This window comes from Choloepus didactylus, chromosome 19, assembly GCF_015220235.1.
Source record: "Choloepus didactylus isolate mChoDid1 chromosome 19, mChoDid1.pri, whole genome shotgun sequence".
In the NCBI taxonomy this organism is placed as follows: Eukaryota; Metazoa; Chordata; class Mammalia; order Pilosa; family Megalonychidae; genus Choloepus; species Choloepus didactylus.
Window position 1 is genome coordinate 46,704,067 of NC_051325.1, and position 19,696 is coordinate 46,723,762.

A 19,696-nucleotide genomic window follows, 5' to 3' on the forward strand; every position below is an offset into this window, starting at 1 on the left:
TATTTAATTCTATGATTTCTTACTTAATGCCTATCCCCACTGACAGAAGATAAGCTCCATGAGGATTAGAAGCAGGTCTGCTGGGGCCTGCATGAGCTGGCATCCAATTCTCAAGAGCATAAACTGAGGCTGGACAAGGGAATACACTGAAGAATGAGACTAAGAAGGCAAAGAGGGAAAGAATATATGCACAAGGGGAAAAGAATATGTGTGTGAGGCGAAATTTCCAGGTCAGTGTGGGGTAGGGTCCTCAGAGGTGAGTTGCACAAGATGGGGGAGCAGGAGGACCATGCATTAGGTCCAGATGAGTATGATCCAACCACCAGCAGAATTTTCCTCCCTTGGCTTGTCCTAAAGGGGTTGTCTTTGGATCTAGGATAGCTACAGGTGAAAAATAGAGAAGACAGAGCACGCCTCCTTACATCCGTTCACCCACCCTTGATTCTAAAAGCTGACAGGAGTCTTAGCTCAGGAGAACATGCAGTGGGATTTTGGCTTCTCTCATCTATCCATGTTCCTAGAATTTCCAAAGCAGTCCATTGTCATGAAGAGCCCGGTTTGCAGGAATACGAGTTTCCTACTTTGTAATCCTGCTAAATGTTTGTTCTCATTTCTGCTTGTTTGTTAAGATATGGATTGGGGGTGGTCAACATACAGATGATAGCTGCAGTCTTGGAAGTGAAGAAATAAAAATCCAACTTTCAACATTTGAGAGACACAGAAGGTGGCACTCCCCAATGAGACTGAGAAGGTTTTGCCAGAGAGATGGAAGAAAAACCACGAGATGTGTTAGGAGACATTTCTCTATGAACTCCCATGTTTCTGGCACATCTTCTGGGCAAGAAACACTGACAGCTTCATTCTGGGCTATCTTTTAGAGGATGTTTGTGTAGTAAATGGAATTAGAAGAGAGAGAATGATTTCTTCTGGGGCAGAAGACAGATTTGTTTTCCGACCAGTATAGTTAAAGATAGTGTCTTCTTTTGGGGCAAAGTGTGGGCAGGTTTGTTAGTAGCCATTTTAAAAGATTGGGGTTTCCTCAACACAAATATCCATCAGTTGATAAATGGATAAACAAAATTTGAGATATCCAAACAATGGAATACTATTTGGTCATAAAAATAAATGAAATACCAATCCATGCCACACAATGATGAACCTGGAAAACATTATTCTAAGTGACAAAAGCCAGACACAAAAGACCACATATAATATGATTCCATGTATTTGAAATGTCCAGAAAAGGCAAATCTACAGATACAGAAAGTAGATTAGTGGCCTCCCAAGGCTGGGGCATGGAAGTAGAAGAATAGGGAGTGATAGCATGTGGTCTCTTTTGAGGGTGATGAAAATGTTCTAAAATTAGATTATAGTGACATTGGCACAACTCTGTAAATATGCTAAAAAAAAAAAGAAAAACTCCTTTAGGACAACACTGTACTGTAGACAATGAATTTTTATGGTTTGTTAATTATATCTCGGTAAAGCTGTTAAAAAAAAGATCAGGGTTTCTTAAGCATACAGTTCTTCAGCTATGATACAGACCTACTGTGTCTACATATCCAACGTGATCCATCTCCACATCATTCCATGGGACTTGGGAGAGGAGAAGGGAACTGAGAAACATGAAGCTCATGTCATCTGATGTGCTGTGGGTAATAAGGCCCTTTGTCTCTGACCCAGAAGTCTCATGTCTTCTGCCAGCATCTATGAAACAAGCTAGCACACCAATAAGGTGAAATCTCAGATCCTTCATAATTCTTCATGGTCATTTTCATGGAAACAAGAGGAGAAAAAGATTTTCAGGAAAGGAGCGGTCAAAATCATCAAATGCTGAAATTGAAGTCAAGTATGAAGACTGACCAGCATCCTTTGGCTCGGACAAGAAAGAAAGCACTAGTTACCTTAACAAGGGATGCATCTGGGAAAAGGTGGGAGTTAAAGAAAGCCACATGGCAAGTGTAGACATCACATATAAGACGTGGGTTAAGAAGGCGAAAAGAGATGCTAGAGGGGTCATAGGGTCAAGAGTATTTTTATTTCATTGCTTGAGTTTTTATATTTGAAAAATCCCAATATATTTAAGTATCTAGTACAGTGGCCAGTAACTTAGAGATATGTAAATATGTGTCAAATAAATATTTTTAATAGAACGCCACCTGCATAGAAGGAAGGGCTGAAGTGGTAGCGTAAGGTGACAAGGCTGTGAGGTAGGCATAGAAGGATGAGCCAAGGACACAGAGACCTACCTTCAAATCCTGCCTCCACCACTCACTAGCCATGTGACTCTAAGCATGTTACTCACCTCTCTAAGCCCCAGTCTCCTCATCTATAAAATAGAGCTAATAATAACATCAACCTGAAAGACTGGTAATTAAAATTAAATATATCAAACCTGTAACCACTCAATAAATGTCAGTTATTCTGACTGTCATCATTAATTTATCACTATTCTTATTATGGTGTGGCCCCTCAGTTTTCAAAAGAAATCCCATGTCAGGGAGACTCTTAGTTCAGGTACAAGAAGGCAGGAGGAGAAGCTGGTTCCCAGAATGCTCACTCCTGGAAACCAGCAGCAGCCCTGCGGGGAGTGAGGAAAACAGGTTTACCGGAAGAATTGCTTGCAGAGAGGACTGATGTGCATCCTTCTCTCGTCAGCCCTGGTATGGCCACTGTCGAGCTGATGGGCTCACAGGGCACAAGCCTTTTCCTGCCAGAGATGGTTCTGCTCCCTGTCAAATGCATCTGACCTGTTGAAACACATCCACTGCCCCCATGGAGATCCGTGCAGAACATTTGGATACCTGGCCTCGTTTCTGAGACTCTTCAACTGATATTTCTTGTACAAACCCCGGGTGGACAAATCCTTTGTAAGAAGGCCTGGAGTCACCCCGTGGTGGGGTGTCAGAGTCTGCTCTGGAGTCCTTGAGGAGGGCAAGGATGGCTCCTCTGCAGGCTGTCCTCTTTGATAAAGACCGGATGATGCAAATGATATATGTCTAAACACCCTTCTGGATGCACAGATCTGATGGTGGTGAAGGGGTGTGAGGCAGACCTGAGGGTGATTTTGTCTGGGGCCTCACTGTGGGGCCAGCACTACGGCTTCCTTTGGAATTAGCCACCCCAACCCCAAGCCCCTCAAGGCTTCCCACCATCCTTCGAATAGCCTGTGTGGAGGAAAATGTGACCACTTTTTCTGATTGCATCTTTTTTCCCGTTTACATAATTTACTTGTATTCATTTTAGGGGATTTGGATGAAAAGAGATGAAAATTAAAAGCATACATAATCTACCATCACACTCAACTATTAAGTGTCTTATATGGGTTTTTTAGTGTTATGTGTGTATGTATAAATTTGGGTATGTGTATGTAAATATACATGTTTATGTATATATTTATGGGCATGTATATATTCGTGTTTATATATGTTTGTGTATGTAAATATGTGTATATATGTCATGTTTTTTCATAAAACTTAATACATTGAATACATTCATTAGTTTATAAATTGCCCTTTTCACTTAAATATATATTGTGAAATGTCATTAAATATACTTCAATATCCTGACACTTAAAGCCTCTATTTCAGCATTTCCTTAATCAGTCCCTTTTGTTGGGATTGATACTGGTTGTTCCAGTATTTCCCCCTGCTGAATATACTACCAGATAAAATTTTGTCCCCCTGTCTGGTTATTTCCTTAGGTAAATTCCCATAAGTAAAATTGCTCACTGGAAGAATATGTGCACTTAAGGCTTTCAATACCCACTGCCAAATTACCTTCCAGAAAAGATGTATCCATATACATTTCCTCTGCGCTGCACTGACAGTTTGACCAGTATAGTCCCACCTGATTGTACCCCAAATATATTTTTTCCTTTCTTTAAAAGAGCTCCCGCAAACTGCAGGCTGTTTTGCTTACTAGACATCCATTCAAAATGCACACCAAATACTCGCTTGACAAATTGCAAGTTGGATTCCTCAGGCCAATATATCACTTAAGAAGTAAGTTACAAGCAAGGCCCTTCCACCACAGACCAGGGGATTATCCTCCTCACCTTGAGAAGAAATCATCCCAGGACAAGACAAGCTTGTCTGTAACTTGTGGACTTTTATCAGCATTTGCCCTGAAGCACAAGAACTGGTTCTGAACTCAGCTACACACATTTCCACATAGATCTGTCCAACAGTGCTCACGAGAACTTGCACTGTAATCCCTTGAAAGCCAGAGAAGCAGATGGTCTTTTCTAAAGACCAGATAAAGTTTCCAGGAGGGGGTAATACAGGGGTATGGGCTGGTCTTCTTTTATTTAGCTTATTAATTTATGATCTGAAACCACCTGAGGATAAGCAGGCTACAAGGCCTGCTCTATAGAAAGGAAGAAAAGCATTCTCTATGACACAGGAGACAGTTTTGTCTCAAACTGTGAGTCCACTGCCTTCTCACTGACCACTGCCAGAAAGAAGGGCCACTGGCATGCCATTGTGAAAATTAAATCTTTCTGGGGCATTTCCCTGACTTAAAACTGGCTGATACTAACTTTGCAAATAAATTCATCACCCTCCCCCTGATGTGGGACAGGACCCCCAAGATGAATGAGTCTTCCTAACGACATGGGATATGGATTCCAGGAATGAGCCTAACCCTGGCAGCAAGGGATTGAGAATGCCCTTTTGATCAAAATGGGGAAAAGAAAAGCAACAAAATAAGGTTTCAGTGGCTAAGAGAATTCAAATAGAGTCAAGAGGCTGTCCTGGAGGTTACTCCTATGCAAGCTTCACCTAGATATGCCTAATGATAAGCCCAAGTCAACAGGAGTCCCGAAAACCTTAAAGAATACCCGGATCCCTATCTGAGACTCTGTAACAGTTTCAATCACTAAGTTTATTCTTCAGAAACTTAAATCCTTCAGAGTCCTCTAATGACAGCTAAGTTCCAAAACCCAGAGGCAGTAGCCTCTTCAAGAATATCTACTAGATGTGTCCCCTTTGCTCATAAAGTTGACACCCCTTTTCAACATGAACAGGTTAGGGTGTGACTGCCTTGACATCTCTGAAGATAGGGAAAGTGATTAACTAGAGGAAGGGGTAGCAACAGACAAGAAGGAATTTAACAAAGGATTATGAATCCTGAATCTTTATACAATTTCCTTTTTCTTAGTTGCCAGAGTATTAGAATAGCTAGAAGGAAAGAATTGAAATGGTGGAAACATAACCCAGAGCATCCTTTGAAATTTGTTCTATAGCTGCTTCTTAAATGGTAATTTGAAAGCTATACCTTTTTGTATATACGTTGTATTTCACAATAAGGAAATAACGGAAACTATGGTACTATAACTCATAACAACTTTGGAAATTTCCTATATATCTACTTGTTAAATCATACTTTGAAAGATATTATCTTTTTGTATATATATTATATTTCATAATAAGGAAATAACTGAAACTGTGGAACTGTAACCCATAACATTCTTCGACATTTGCTCTCTACTTGTTAAATTGCACTTGGAAAGTTATCACTTCTATGTATATATGATATAGTTAACAATAAAAAAATATGATTAAAAAAAAACGGCTGATAGACCACAAGCTACCACCTTTAGGGACTTAGTGAAATTGCTCAGCTTCTCTTGGAAGGTACTGCAGGAAAGAGCCCTGTTGAAGGCTAAGCCTGCTTAGGTGTCTCCTGGAGACCCTGGTGGCAAAGCTGGGCAACCCTGTTTCACCTGCTTGAGGAACTTCCAGGCAAAATCACCCCAGTGCTGTCACAGGCAACGGAATTTACGCAAGTATGTCAGCCACTCTTTGAGGCGCTGGAACAGACCCAAAGCAATGTCTCATGAGAAATCTGCCACGGCCTTGGCCGTCAGAGCTGGGCTGCAGTTGTCTCCTGCAGTGGCAGGTGTCACTGACAGATGTCTCATATTTTGTAGGAAGATGTTAATCTAATTCCAACTATTCTGCTGCATGTAGGTGGGGACTTAGCCAGACACACAAGCACTTGCCAGAGAGCATGATGTAAACTGTCGACCTCCCAATACATTCTAAAATATAGATTAGGGAGACAATATCTAGGGAGAAATAATTATTGAATCTATTCACTCACTAGATATATTTAAAATCCTGGGGTAGAGATGCAGTAGCAGAAAGCTGGGGAGCTCAGCCATGTCATACACCCACTTCCCTCCCTCCCTCTTCATCCATCTTCCCAAATTGCTTTTACACAGAGCATCATGAGAGGAAACAGCCCTGTGAAATGCACTTGTGTGCCCTCAATAAGACTGTGGTTGAGAACACTGTTCACTGCATCACACAGTGTTTTCTTTATGAAGACCCCTGGGAACAATGCACATCTGACCTCTGTACCAACAACAGTTTGATTTTTTCTGAGCAATTGGTTTGTGTTTATCTCACGGTCATTGTGAACTGTCTAGCTGACAAGCTGCCTTCACTCCACTAGTGGCTACTGTGCAATGCGGGGGGCTCTGCTTGAGACCCACCGATAAGTAGCAGGTGTGGGGAGATGCAGTTCTAGCATTATTACAGGCTCTGCAGTATTCTTTTCCTCCTATCTTGTGTGCCTCACTTTTAATTTATGCTATCTTGTTGTGTTTTATGTGCCATTGTAAGCCACCTGAAAGCATTCTGTGTAGTAAGATTAGGTTTACATTGGAAAGTGGGTAAATAAATAAAATGTGGAAGAGCTCCACATCCTAGGTTTCTATCTGTTTTCTTCAAAACTTCAATTACATTCTGCTTCAACATCCGTTCTCTGACAGACCCAAGGTGCTGAAACTCAGAACTGTAGCCATAATGATCAGAAAATAATTGGAAAACCCAAGTAAAGTTGCTTAAAATATTGGGATTGGCCTGCTTCATTCCCTCGCCCCCGCTGAAAGGCAGTGCCATTGAAATAACAAATGCTTCTTGGGGAGCCTGATGCACTTTAATACTAATGATAATGTAAAAAGTAAATAACACTAGCTAATACTTGGGTAGCTGTCAATACTTGAGTCTACTATGCTCTCCTGTGCTCTCAGGCAGCTCCAGGCAGCAGGAGGGGCAGGCATTAGTGTTATTTCCATTCCACCGCACTGCTAAGTAGCAAAGAAGAACCGTTAGCCCTTAGATGTGCTCTCTTTACCCGGGGACTATACAACTGCAAGAAACAGGCTCAAATACCAGAAGAGAAGTGACAGTGTGAACTTCCGTCAAAGTGTGCACAGAGGTGGCTGGGCATGGGTTAGGGACCAACACCCAAACCATGTCATTCAAAAGAGAACAGGCGAGATGATGGAGATCTTCTAATAAATGAAATTGGAGGTGATCAGAGTTGTCTTCCATGCACTATCCCTGTTTCCTTTAATTCGAGGTGGTATCTTCCTAGGGCTTCACTGTCCACCAGGACTTTCTGCAATGATACGAATGTTCTCTATCCTTGCTGCCCTACAGAGTAGCTACCAGATGCACATGACTACTGCACCCTTGAAATGTGACTAATGAGGCTGAGCTTCTAAATTTTTCATTTTCTTTATTTTAATCAAAAATGTAAATGATCATAGTAAGTTTAATAAGGTTTCAGGATACAAGATCAGTATAAGAAAGTCAATTATATTTCTGTACACTAGCAATGAATAATTCAAAAATTGAGATTTTTAATGCCTTTTATAATAATCAAATAATAATCAAAAAATAAAAAATATCTAATGTATAAGTCTGGCAAAATATATGAAAGACCCATACACAGAAAATTACAAAACCTTGCTGAGAGAAATTACTGAAGCTCTTAAATAAATGAAGAAATATACCATGTTCATGGGTCAGAAGACTCAAAATGCATATATGTCAGTTTTCCCCAAAGTGATCTATAGATTCAATGCAATCAATTCCCATTAAATCCCAACAGGCTTTTACTGATTCTAAAAGATAATGGAAATACAAAAGACCTAGGATAGCCAAAAACACTTTGAAAAAGAATACCATTGGAAAACTAATAATACCTGATTTCAAATCTTATTCTAAAGTTACATAATCAAGTTGGTGTGGCAATGATGTAAAACCAGATCAATGGAACATAACAGAAAGCTCAGAAATAGATCCACATAGACATAGACAAAAGCAATACAGTGAAGAAAGAACAGTCTTTACAACAGGTGGTGTTGTAACAATTGGGATGTACATATGCACAAAATAGAACTTTGATGACTACCTCACACTATATTTAAAATTTACTCACAATATATCAGACCTCAATGTAAAAACTGAAATTATAAAACTTCTCAAAGAAAACCTAAGATAAAATGAGCAAGAGATTTGAATAAACTTCACCAAAGAAGGTATTCAGAGTTTGAATGAGCAAGTGAAAAGATATTCAACACCATTAGCCATCAGGAAAGTGAAAATTTAAACCACATTGAGGTACTACTACACACCAATTCAAAAGGCTAAAATGAAAAAGAATGACTTTGCCAAGTGTTGGTGAGAATGTGGAGCAATGAGAACTCTCATACGCTGCTGGTGGGAATGTAAAACAGTGCAACCATTCTGGAAAAATGTTTGGCACTTACTTAAAAAGTTAAATACATATCTACCATATGACCTAGCCATTCTACGTCTGCGTATTTACCCAAGAGGAATGAAAACATAGGAAGGCTTGCCCATGAACATTCACAGCAGCTTTTTATATAATAGCCCCAAACTAGAAATAATCTAAATGTCCATCAATAGCTGAATACATAAATAAACTGTGGTATATCCACACAATGTGATATTACTCAGCAAAGCAAACCAAAAAAGGAATAAATGATACACACAACAAAATAGATGAAAGTCAAAGTAATTATGTTGAAAGGAGAGTACAGACTATATGATTAACATACAAAATTCTAGAACATGCAAAATAAATACAGGAGAAAGGAATTACAAAGGGTACCAAGAAACCTTTGGAGGTGATGGATATGATTTGTCCATTATCTTGATTATGATAATGCTTTTACTTCTATATATGTCAAAACTCATCAAACTTATACACTTTAAGTATGGTATATCAATTATGCCCTCAATAAAGCTGTTTAAACATAAAAAATAAAACCAAAAATTTAAATAGGTACATGTGGCTACTTGCTAATGCACTGAACAACACAACTCTAACTTCCATGCTGCCCCAGAATTTGGTATTCCTATGTCAGTATTGATGGGAGTTGGCTTAATGCTCCAACACTTTGTCTTCTAGTTCTGTGTCCCACCCCCTGCCCTTACACTCAGCAAAGGGAATCCTTTCCCATCTTATCTGGGAAGTGGGGTCAATGAGCAAAAATAAGAAGGAAAGAGATTCAAGCTTAAAACCCTTTCCTGGTGAACTTTACTGATGGAAACGTTCAGCCAGAGAACAGACTGCTTTCCTATTTTAGCAAAACATTCCAGTAAAAGGGTAGCCTCCTGATTTTACCCGATGCTGTGGAGGGGTTCAACTACCAGGCAGGAAAGTGGAGGATCACTGGACAAGGAAGCTTCTCCCAATCAAGATATGATGGTGCCATGTACCTAGATCCTAAAATAATCAGCCTGTCCTAGCTCTGGAAAGCTGGGCTTAAAGGACCAAGTTTGTGAGGGGGCAGTTGGGAAAGGTCATAAGTGTAAGTTCTACTTCTGGCATTTTCAGTTTTGTGGCCTCAGTTTCTCCATCTGAAGATAAAACGGGGACACTGATGCCTGCTCAATAGACTTGTAGTTAAGAATTGACAAGATCATGGATACAGAGCACCACCCATGGAGCAGAAGTGCTAAATAAGCATTCCTACCTCTTGCCCAGCAAGCCCTTCATCAAAGCATACTTTCTTCCCTTACCAAGGAGTGGGCAGGTGTGAGTGGGAGGCATCTCCCATCCTTACCTGGAGCCAAAGTTTGTCATGCTGAGACCACTTCCCGCCAGCAATGCACTGAAATGTGGCGTTCTGCCCCACGTTCACCTCAACATTTTGGAGCCGTAGGAAGTGAGGTGCTTTTCCTAAGAGAGAAACCAAAGAGCAAATGAGGACAGGATTCAGCAACCTGTATCATTTCCCTGTTGGTGAATGGCAGCTGAGAATGGGCACTGGGCAGGGTGGTATTTGCATCTGGGAAGTGGTCTGTGTCAGTGACGAGCTAAACCCTCTCTGATCACTTACTATGAGTCAAGCACTGTTCTAAGAACTTTAAATGTATCGTTTCACTTAAACCTCACAAAAACTCCATATTGCATCCCCTTTTTGCAGATCAGAAAATTAAGGCTCTTAGGGTTACGTAGTTTGACACAGTAGTAGCTGGACAGCTAGAAAGTATAGAAGACATGAATCCAGGTCTCTGGGACCTTCAAAGTAATATTACTCACTGCTGTACAATATCACCTTATTAAACTGGCACACACATCCCTAGAAGGCATCCACACTGACTACTGCCCCTGGGGCTGGCACTGGACAAAAGGTGGAACCATGGAAATGAAAGTTGGGAAGAAGAAATTGAAGATGAGGGGAGTGGAGATTCACCATAGAGGATTCTGCCCTGTGGCCTGTGTAAGCAGAAAGAAGGAAGCTGAAATGAAAGATCTTTGGGTCCGAGATCTACAAACCTGGCCTTGGTGGTGATGCTGATGATGAATCTAAGGAGAAGAAGAATAACAGTAGCTAACACTTATTTAGTGTCTCCTGTGCGATAGGCACCAGGTGCAGTCTCTGCTGGCAATAATTCATTCAACCCAATGAAGCTGGCAGTGGAATGATCCTTATTTTATAGTGAGTGAACTGAGGCATAGGGAGGTCAAGAAACCTGCCCAAGGTCACAGAGCCGGCAAGTAGCAGAGCCCAGAGTCAACCCAAGTGGTCTGGCTCCAGAGTCTATATGCTTCACCATAAGCTATGGCGCCTCTCAAGCATGGAAGAGAGGTGGGACATTTACTCTAGGGATTGGGCATAACAGACAGAGAGGCTTGCAGATGAAACTCACCATGTCTGTGAGTGATCCACCCTAGGATTAAGCATGTTTCTTACAGATTCTCATCAACTTTAGTTCTCAGAGATGAGTGGACTAATACTTAGAAGAATAAATTTCTTTATTGAAACACAAAAGTGCCAATGGTGCCTGCCACCACCAACAAAATAAGTGATGAAGTGGACATATTCACCAGACTGGGATCAAGCTGTAAGCTCTAAGGGGATCAAAGAGGTTCAACAAGGGCCTTTGGCCTGCTTTCTAGAAGGAACCAAATATCCAGAGAGCCAAACAATAGCAATAATGTCATTTACTGAAAGTTGCTATGTGCCAGGCACAGTTCTAGATGCTTTACATGTCTTATCTAATTTAACTCCATGATGTCCCTGTAAAGTGGATGACGTTATTCTTCCCCTTTTAGAGAAGCAGAAATCAAGGTTCAGAGAGTTTAATTTGCCCAAAACTCCACAGATTACTGAGAGACAAAACCAGAATTGAATTGTAAGTTTGTCTTAGCCCAAAGTTGGGCATGTAACTAGCGCATTCTCTGGCCTCCTGGGTGGTGGGAAAGAAGATGGAGTCACCAGACACAAAGACAGGGTTCCCAGAAAGGGCTGGCTGACTCTCCTCCAGAATCCTCTCACAGCTCCCTAATATCTCACTGCAAGTGATCCCTTTCCTTGCTCTTTTTCCCTCTGGGTTCCATGCTTTGAACTATCTTGTGGACCAAACTGTGTCACCACCTGTATAGCTCAGCAAAAACCAAGAACCTTGGCATGATGAGAAGACTTGCTGTGAAAAAAACAGAAAATTCTGCTCAGGTTTTTAAATTAATGACAACAACTCGGGCCCCCCCTCATGCTACCTTCAGGACCCCAGAGTTCAAGGGTGTCAAAGTCCCCAAACCTAAGAAAGACCATGTCTCTTGGGCTTTTCAAAACTTAAGATTCCTGCATGTAGTAAACCTGACAAATGTCACGCTGCTCTGATTGTCTGAAATTGTTTCCTTTCTGCTCTCCTGTATAATTTTGTAAAGTTATTTTTGGAACTATCATTTCAAGTCATTCTTCAAGTGGGAATTGAGTGAACCTTGTGAGCTCGTTTATGCCACAAGTTTAAAGGGGGAAGGAACATCCACGCATGTAGGGAGGGAGAGTGACGTCTCAGCTCCAAGGGTGGGAGGCTCTGTGTTGGATCTTACCAAGGGATGCGCTCCCCTTCCCCTCCAGGACACTGGGTGAAGGGATTAACCTCTGGGACATTGCAAATAGAAAGGGCTCTCCTCTGGATCAATGGCCTCTGCTTGCTTTTGGCTCCTCCCCTTGTCTCCCTTCTCAGCAAAAGATCTTCTGACTTGATTCTTTAATTTTCAATCCTTCCTCCTCCCTCCTTTCTAGACTCAGGGGTAGAGAATAGAGATATTGAGTGGCCCCTAGTGTAAGTATTCTGGGCAAACACTATTGATTTGTGGCAGGAAGGCTGAACTCACAAGCCTATGGAAGCCAGGCAGCTATGGAAATGAATAAAGCAGTTAAGCTACAAAAACAAAAACAAAAACTCTACCTCCTTGCTCTATCTTTCATATTCCCATTTTTAATAGAAATTTGAGTACACAAAGAATTCTCTGATATAAAAAAAGTAATGTTGCAAGCACAATAATAACTAGTATCTGACACCAGCCTCAGCACTCGGGAGGCAGAAAGGAGAGGAAGGGACTTGGGGGGAAATGGGGAGAGACCTTGTGCCACATTGGAAGGGGGCAGCTGCTGCTCAAATCCAGCAGAAGGAGGCCACAGGAGAGCGTGCTTGCTCGGGGTTGCCAATCATCTGATTAGGCAAGGCAAGTAAGAAATCCAGATTTATGTGAAATCTCTCACTTTAAAATTTTGACTGAATGTTATTAAAGCACTGTGCAAGGTTAACAAAACAAGTCTGCAGGCACGTGCTGTGGTCTCTGACACACGGCTTTTATGGGAGATACTGGAACAAACCCCACTGCTCTCATCTGGCCCCCTCAATCCAGTGACCCTCTGCTCCCACCCCTCCAAGCACGGACTCCAGTTCCCAACACCTGCGACACTCACCCAGGTCATCCCCCTCTTGCTCAGTGCTCGCCCCTTCCCTCATCTCCAGGTTCATGACAGATAATCTCTGGACATCCTCCTTATGGTGGGGATATGTCTGATCCTCTTCTCTGGGCTCCTGACCTCTCTGACTCTCCTTCTTCCATCCCCCTTTTCCACTTCCTCCTGAGCTACATGCTCTCTCAATTCTTATTTTCCTCTAGCATCTGATGCTCTGGGAACTCACCAACCAAATCCCAAACATGACTGAACTCAGAACCCAGGCCAGCCACTAGCTCTTGGTTTCAAACATTCTACACTTAATCCCCACCAAGTCCCAGCTCCCCCAGAAATGGGATTCTGCTGAATGGCCTCAACAGAAACCTGGTTGTGCATCATTTGGGGCAAAATGCCTCGATGTTGGTGACATTTAAATTCCTGCGGATGTCAGTGCTGCATCTGAAGACATATTATTGTGCCCTTTACCTCGCTCTTTAAACCTGACAGTGCTCAGCAGGAAGACACACAAGTGAGGAGAGAGCACAGAACACACACTAGGAACAGGTTACAGACACTTGGTGGGTCCAAGGACATGGGAACAAAAAGTTCAAAAAATTCTAAAAGTCAACTTAGGAGCCAGAAACTTTGAAACAGTGGAAAATTCTGCTGACATTTATTGTATCCACAGTTATAACTCATGTGGCCTTGCTTAAGGCTCATGCCAAGAAATGGCAGCAGAGTGGGGGTGGAGGGTCACTGGAGTTTAGCAGGCTAAAGTACTTTTAGAATAACACAAAAATGTTAAATGGGCTATAAAATATAGATGAGAGGTTTCAGTTTGTAAGAGAAAATAATTTTCTTTGAGTATTATTATACCTGTCTTTTGGTCACTTTTTTGGAAGCGGCAAGGCAAGGCGTTGATGTCAGAACTTTAGGTCACATCAATCGAGAATACAATTGCAAATCAGGTGCCAAACCCCCTGGAACTTTTGGAATATTTAGTGGAATCACTTATTGATAAACTCTGACCATATGTTAATAGAAAAACTGTTTTGGAGGACAGAAGTGGAGAATTAAAAAGCTTGAGGATATCAAGAGAGGGCACATTTCTCAATATAGTTAAATTTTTAACAAGTCATAAATGCATTCATGTTAAGGCTGAGGATGGGGGAAAAGCACTTTCAGTCCAAAGGACTGTTCCGAAACCACTAACATGTTGCATGAACTTGATCCCATCAGTAGTCCCCAGGGCCCATGGTCAGCCCCTCAGAAGGCAGCACTCACATCACCCCAGTCCTCACCACCCAAATGCTTAAACCATAAATCTGGAAGACACCATCTTTGATGCCACTGCCTCTCAAGCTAACCCATGAAACTAGAACCAGTTGGTTCTGCCTCTTGAATCTATCTCTAATATGTCCACCTCTCTCCATCTCTGGGTTCTGTGTTTCTTCGTAGCACTGCTCATCATCTGTTGTTATAGCCCACAATTACCTGATTATTGGTTGCCTCATTCACTTCATTGGAAGCCCCATGAGAGAAGAAAAGGAATCTATCTTACTCCTTCCTGTAAACCCAGAATTGTGCCTGGCATGTAACTGATGCTCAGTAAATACTTGTTGATTGAATGAATGGATCTCCACCACCCTGGTTCACCACCATTATCACTTGCATGGACTCCAGAACTGCCTTCCCAATAGGTCTCCTATTCCCTTTCAACTTATTGAAGGGCAGTCAAAGTTATCTTTTAACAATTAAGTGAGATCATGCCATTCTCCAGCATAAATCCCTCCAATGCTGTCTCCCTGTCCTTAGATTAAAATCTAATCTGCTTCCAAGGATGCCCAAGGCCCCATGTTGTCAGGCCCTGGCTTACTTCCCCAGCGTTACCTTGGACTACTTTCTCCAGTGCTCCCTCTGCTTGGGATGCCCTGGCAGCATCAAGTTGAATCTCACGGCATGGCCCCTGCACTTGCTGGTGCCTCTGCCTAGAATGCCCCCTCCCCAAATTTTTATCATGAGCTCCTTTGTGATTCAGGTCCCAGACCAAGACACCCCACTGACCACTCCATCTGAGCAACCCTCCGGCATCCCAGTTGCTGTCTCTCACATTTAGTATATTCATAGCATAGTGATTTGAACTTATATTAGTTGCTTATTTCATGCCTCTTCTCCTTCTGTCCTTTCTGCTAAGTAAACATCACAAGAACAAGGACCCAAACTTTTCAGTCACTGAAGTATCCCCAGTCCCCAGCAAAGTGCTTGACACATAGCTGATGTTCAATAATTCACTTGTTAAAAGAAGGGATGAATAAAAACCTGGTATATATGGACTGAGCACTGGTCTTTGGGAAGGGGTCTTTGCTAGGCCCTCCTCAATTCCACATGACTCATGAGCTATGGAAATTTCTCTGATTCTGCATACATGCTGGTATTTGTATATAGAGTTAAATAGATTTTTTTCCAATATTAGTCACTATCACAGTGGCTTCACATTGTAATTTCTGGAAAGTTGCATAAAGCCACCTAAGCATCGAGATTGAACTTGTCCCAAGCACATTATGCAGGAACACAGCCAGGTCACGTCTGCCTGAGTTATATCCCATGGCCCATTTGCTGGGTAACAGGCCTCAGCAATTCTAGAAGCATGCAATCCACACTCCACAGCAGGAGGAGGGTGAGGTTGTCAGGAGAATCCTAAGTTCAGGAGCAGCCCCATGGACAGCTGGATTCCAGAAAGAGTCTTGGAACTTTGGGGGTACAGAGTTATCCAAATGCCCTCCAGAGAGCCCCCTCCCATGGAGATTTATCAGGGAGAAGGACACATGTGCCTATGATGGCAAACAAGGGTCAGTCCGTAGAGCAAAGTCCAATCTTGTACAATCTGACCTTGAAGGCAGCTGGGGCTGGGACAAGGGGCAGGTGTCAAGGTTGAGCCTGGAGATGAAAATTCCCATTAGAGAAGAGTTCTGGGAGCCAGGGAGACAGAGTCATGCAAGATTCTCCTGGAAAGAGCCAAAGGTCACCTACTAGAAAGAAGTCCAAACATCCAGCACAGTGTAAGAAGCAGGAAGGCAGCTGGATGCATCAAAGGCGAGAAGCCTCTGTGAGGCAGAGACAGGATGTGTGCAGGGCTTGGAAAGATTGAAGGCTGGTTTCAGAGAGACAGCCTCAAAACTGCTGGATGTGCAGGGTTTTATTTCCTAGCTGGTGAGCCTCTGCAGGGTTGAGTGCGTGAGGTTTAACGGACACAGGTAGGGCAGATGCCTCCCAACACAGTTGTCCAAGCTTAGGCTAAAGGTCATTCTCCACAGGCAGCTGATGCTGACTCCCAGGAGTTGAGGGAGGGGAGATTGAGTCTTGGTGAGGAGGGCTCAGCAGCATATCCGCTATGTAAACTCTGCATAGCTCAGGGGATGGGGATTCCTGAGCCTCTCTTCACATGAGGTCTGCTTCAGCGGAGCCATTTCCCAGGAGAGAATGGGCAGACCCCTCTGAGATCATCCTAAAGGCTCAGAGTAGTAGCCCAGAGGGTAGAGACTTTAAGCCAGAGTAATGGAGAGCCTAGTAGGATGAACTCATTCTTGAGATGTTAGCAGGTTCCTGGTGAGGCAACGTCTTTCTTGCAGAGACATTGAAAACAGTTATCCAAAATACTGTCTTGAAAAAACTACTGAAGACTTGGCCCAAATTCCTCCAGAGAAGGTGTTCTAAAGCAGTAGGTCAGTCAATGTCATTCTAGTGCCAGAGAAAGGAAGTGATATTTGAGGGCCTGACAAATCCACAGCAGCAGACCTGGAAAGAGCCATTTAGATTAAAGCAATACAGATGGGGCTGAAATGAGCCCAGCCCCTTAATGCAAGGAATGAAAGGCAGCTGTGGGCAGGGTTTGTGCTGTCTCTTGAGGCAGCAGCAAACTGCATAGCCCACAGCATGACTGATGGTCGTGGGGGGAGTGGAGAGAGCACCACCCGCGGTTACCTGGAATCGAATGACTGCAAGAAACCAGTGGAAATCTCCAAGCTACAAAACACTAACAAACTTTTGGAGTTGGCATCCCAGCTACCCCTCCCAGTGACTACTATAATATCCATATATATCCCTTTGATTAGTGATCCTCTCATCCCAGAATGTCACGAAGTATGATATCATCCCAAATACCTGCACCTAGGACTTGTCCCCTTTAAGATTTGGTTAACCTGGGTACCACAGCTCCCTGCGGAAAAATTCAACCATCTTAGACTAAATACAGCAGAGAGAAAGAACTTCAAGGGGAAATCAGATGGGGCTAGAGGAGTGGTATGCATTTGGGGACTCTTGACACCTACTGCAAGTACTAACCACTATGAGAAATCTCTCCCTACGCCTACGTGGAGCTGATGAGTATATTTAAAATTATTTTTAAAGAATTAATAGCTTTGGGGCACTTTTCCCTGTGAGTGAACAGTGTGCTAATTTGCTCAGTGTTTTGGTGATGTTCATTTTTTAAGACAATTTCACGAGATCCTATCCAAAGCCCTCTAATTCTTCCACTTCAGTGGTCTGAATCCTGCTAATAAACAATCAGGACTTTAGACTCCCTTAATAATGGAGAGAGATTCAAACGAAGATGTTTTGCTACTCTCTGCAAATTCCAGTAGGTGCTGCCTGTTGAACAGGCCGGTGAAATTACAGATTTATTCAGGACTGATTGCATTGAGTATGTAACCATTTTTGAAGGATTGAAAAAGAGAGAATGAGGGATGTTTGTGAGTGGCATGAACGGAGTGGATTGCAGACTCTGAGCTCCCCAGCCTGACATGGAGCAGAGCTGGGAGGGGAGGAGGAAACAGACTTACTGCACGGATGAGCAAGGACCCGGACCTCGTCCACGGCGATGTAGCCAGGGTGACCCTTCAAAGAGACGGATTCAAATATCACCTGCAACACACAGGGCGGGAGTCAATTTTGCAGAAGTGGCTGAAGGCATTCATCATCGGAAGCTGGTCACGACCCCCAGACTCTTTCAACTTCAGCTTCCCACCACAGCCAACCCAAGAAGCCTTACGTTAGGACAGGACACTGCCCTGGCAACTGATCTGGATTTTCAAAACAAGGTAAAAAGGCCACATGCTGGTAAGTACCAAAAGAAGAGTCACTCACATACACATTTTTAATGGGTTTCAGAAATAATGCAGGAAAAGCAACCCAAACTTGACCTAGAGACCGCAGTGTGCACTTTCTCATTGTGGTTTTAAGTGAAACACCAAGAAGAATTACTTCCTGCTACCCAACTTTCCTACAAAGGGTGAGAGAGAAGCTTACCTTGGAGGCTACCACAAGACAAGGAGGATTTTCCTGGATTGGCCTCTACATCCCTAGGGACCATGTATTCCATCAGAATTTCTTACCCCCTCTTAAAAATAACCCTGTTGGAATGGGGTGGGATGGGGGGATGATTTGGGTGTTCTTTTTTCACTTTTATTTTTTATTCTTGCTCTGGTTCTTTCTGATGTACGGAAAATGTTCAGAGATAGATTGTGGTGATGAATGCATAACTATGTTATCATACTGTGGACAGTGGATTGTATACCATGGATGATTGTATGGTGTGTGAATGTATTTCAATAAAACTGAATTTAATAATTAAAAAAATAATAATAACCCTGTTGGTATTCAGAAATCAAGGGGCCAGAAGCTCCTTGGCTTCTCTACTCCGACTCCCCTGTATACAGCTTCTTTCAGTAAAGATTTTGTAACTCAGTTCATAGCTTTCCTTTTCACCCAACCTCTGTCTTCACCTGGGGATGTGAATATCTGTGAATACAGCATGGCCAACACCCGTGGCTGCCCACTCAACTCCAGTGGCCTTCTCTTTTAATCAGTTCCAGGCACACTCTCGGTCTTGTCTTTCTCCACTTCAGAAACTGGAAATTGTTTTGGTATCTTGGCATAGTCTCCTACCCCAAGGTTCTCTCCAACTCAGTCCTCTTAAACCTGCTCCTCAATCTCATGCAGTACCCTGGACCTCTGCTTGGCTAGAGTCTGTATGTCTCCCGGACTTGCCTGTATCCTCAACAAGCCTGGGCCCCCCCCCACCACATTGACTGATCACCCGACCCACTCTGGGCTACAGTCTCAATTCCTTCCCACCCCCACCTTGTCTTTGCAATTGTCTATCACAGATCTGCCTTCTTCATACCTATACTCCACCCAAGGAAATGCTCCGGGGAAAAGCACACCAATATCCCCTTCAACATCCACCCACACAATTTCAACATCCTGTCTCCCACATCTTCAAGAAGCAAGATGACGAGAGAAGGGCAGACCTCTAACTTCTTACCCACCCATATGATCTACATCCTCACCCGCCCTGGCTCTTTTCTGCCTCTTCTCTCTCTTCTCTGTGCTCTTGACCCCAACCCCTGCTTCATTTTCCAGCTTCTTGGAGCTTCTTGATGTGTATCCATTTCTCACTCACTCTCACTCTCTCTCTCCAAATCCTCCTTTTTATCCTTTGGCAAATATAAATGCTTGAGCTTCTCCTGTTCTTTCAAAACTACCCTTTAGCAGCAAGTACTTCTCTAATACAATCCAGTTGTGTTTCAATCATGCTTAAAACTCTCAATAGTCTTACCTACACTCACTTACAACACTTCCTTACCTCCCACTAGAAAACTTCAACCCACT

General features: G+C 42.8%; 1 protein-coding gene across 8 annotated transcripts in view; it reads right to left on the reverse strand.

Annotated features, from left to right (window-relative positions):
• PTPRT (protein tyrosine phosphatase receptor type T) overlaps positions 1-19,696 on the reverse strand; it is a 1,173,155-nt gene that overhangs the window by 704,207 nt on the left and 449,252 nt on the right. For all 8 annotated transcript variants that reach the window (XM_037810913.1, XM_037810912.1, XM_037810909.1 and 5 more), the window contains exons 4-5: positions 17,866-17,947; positions 9,890-10,005 (exon numbers count right to left, since the gene is read on the reverse strand). In XM_037810913.1, the coding sequence (XP_037666841.1) occupies positions 9,890-10,005; positions 17,866-17,947 (198 nt within the window). The remainder of the gene's footprint in view (positions 1-9,889; positions 10,006-17,865; positions 17,948-19,696) is intronic.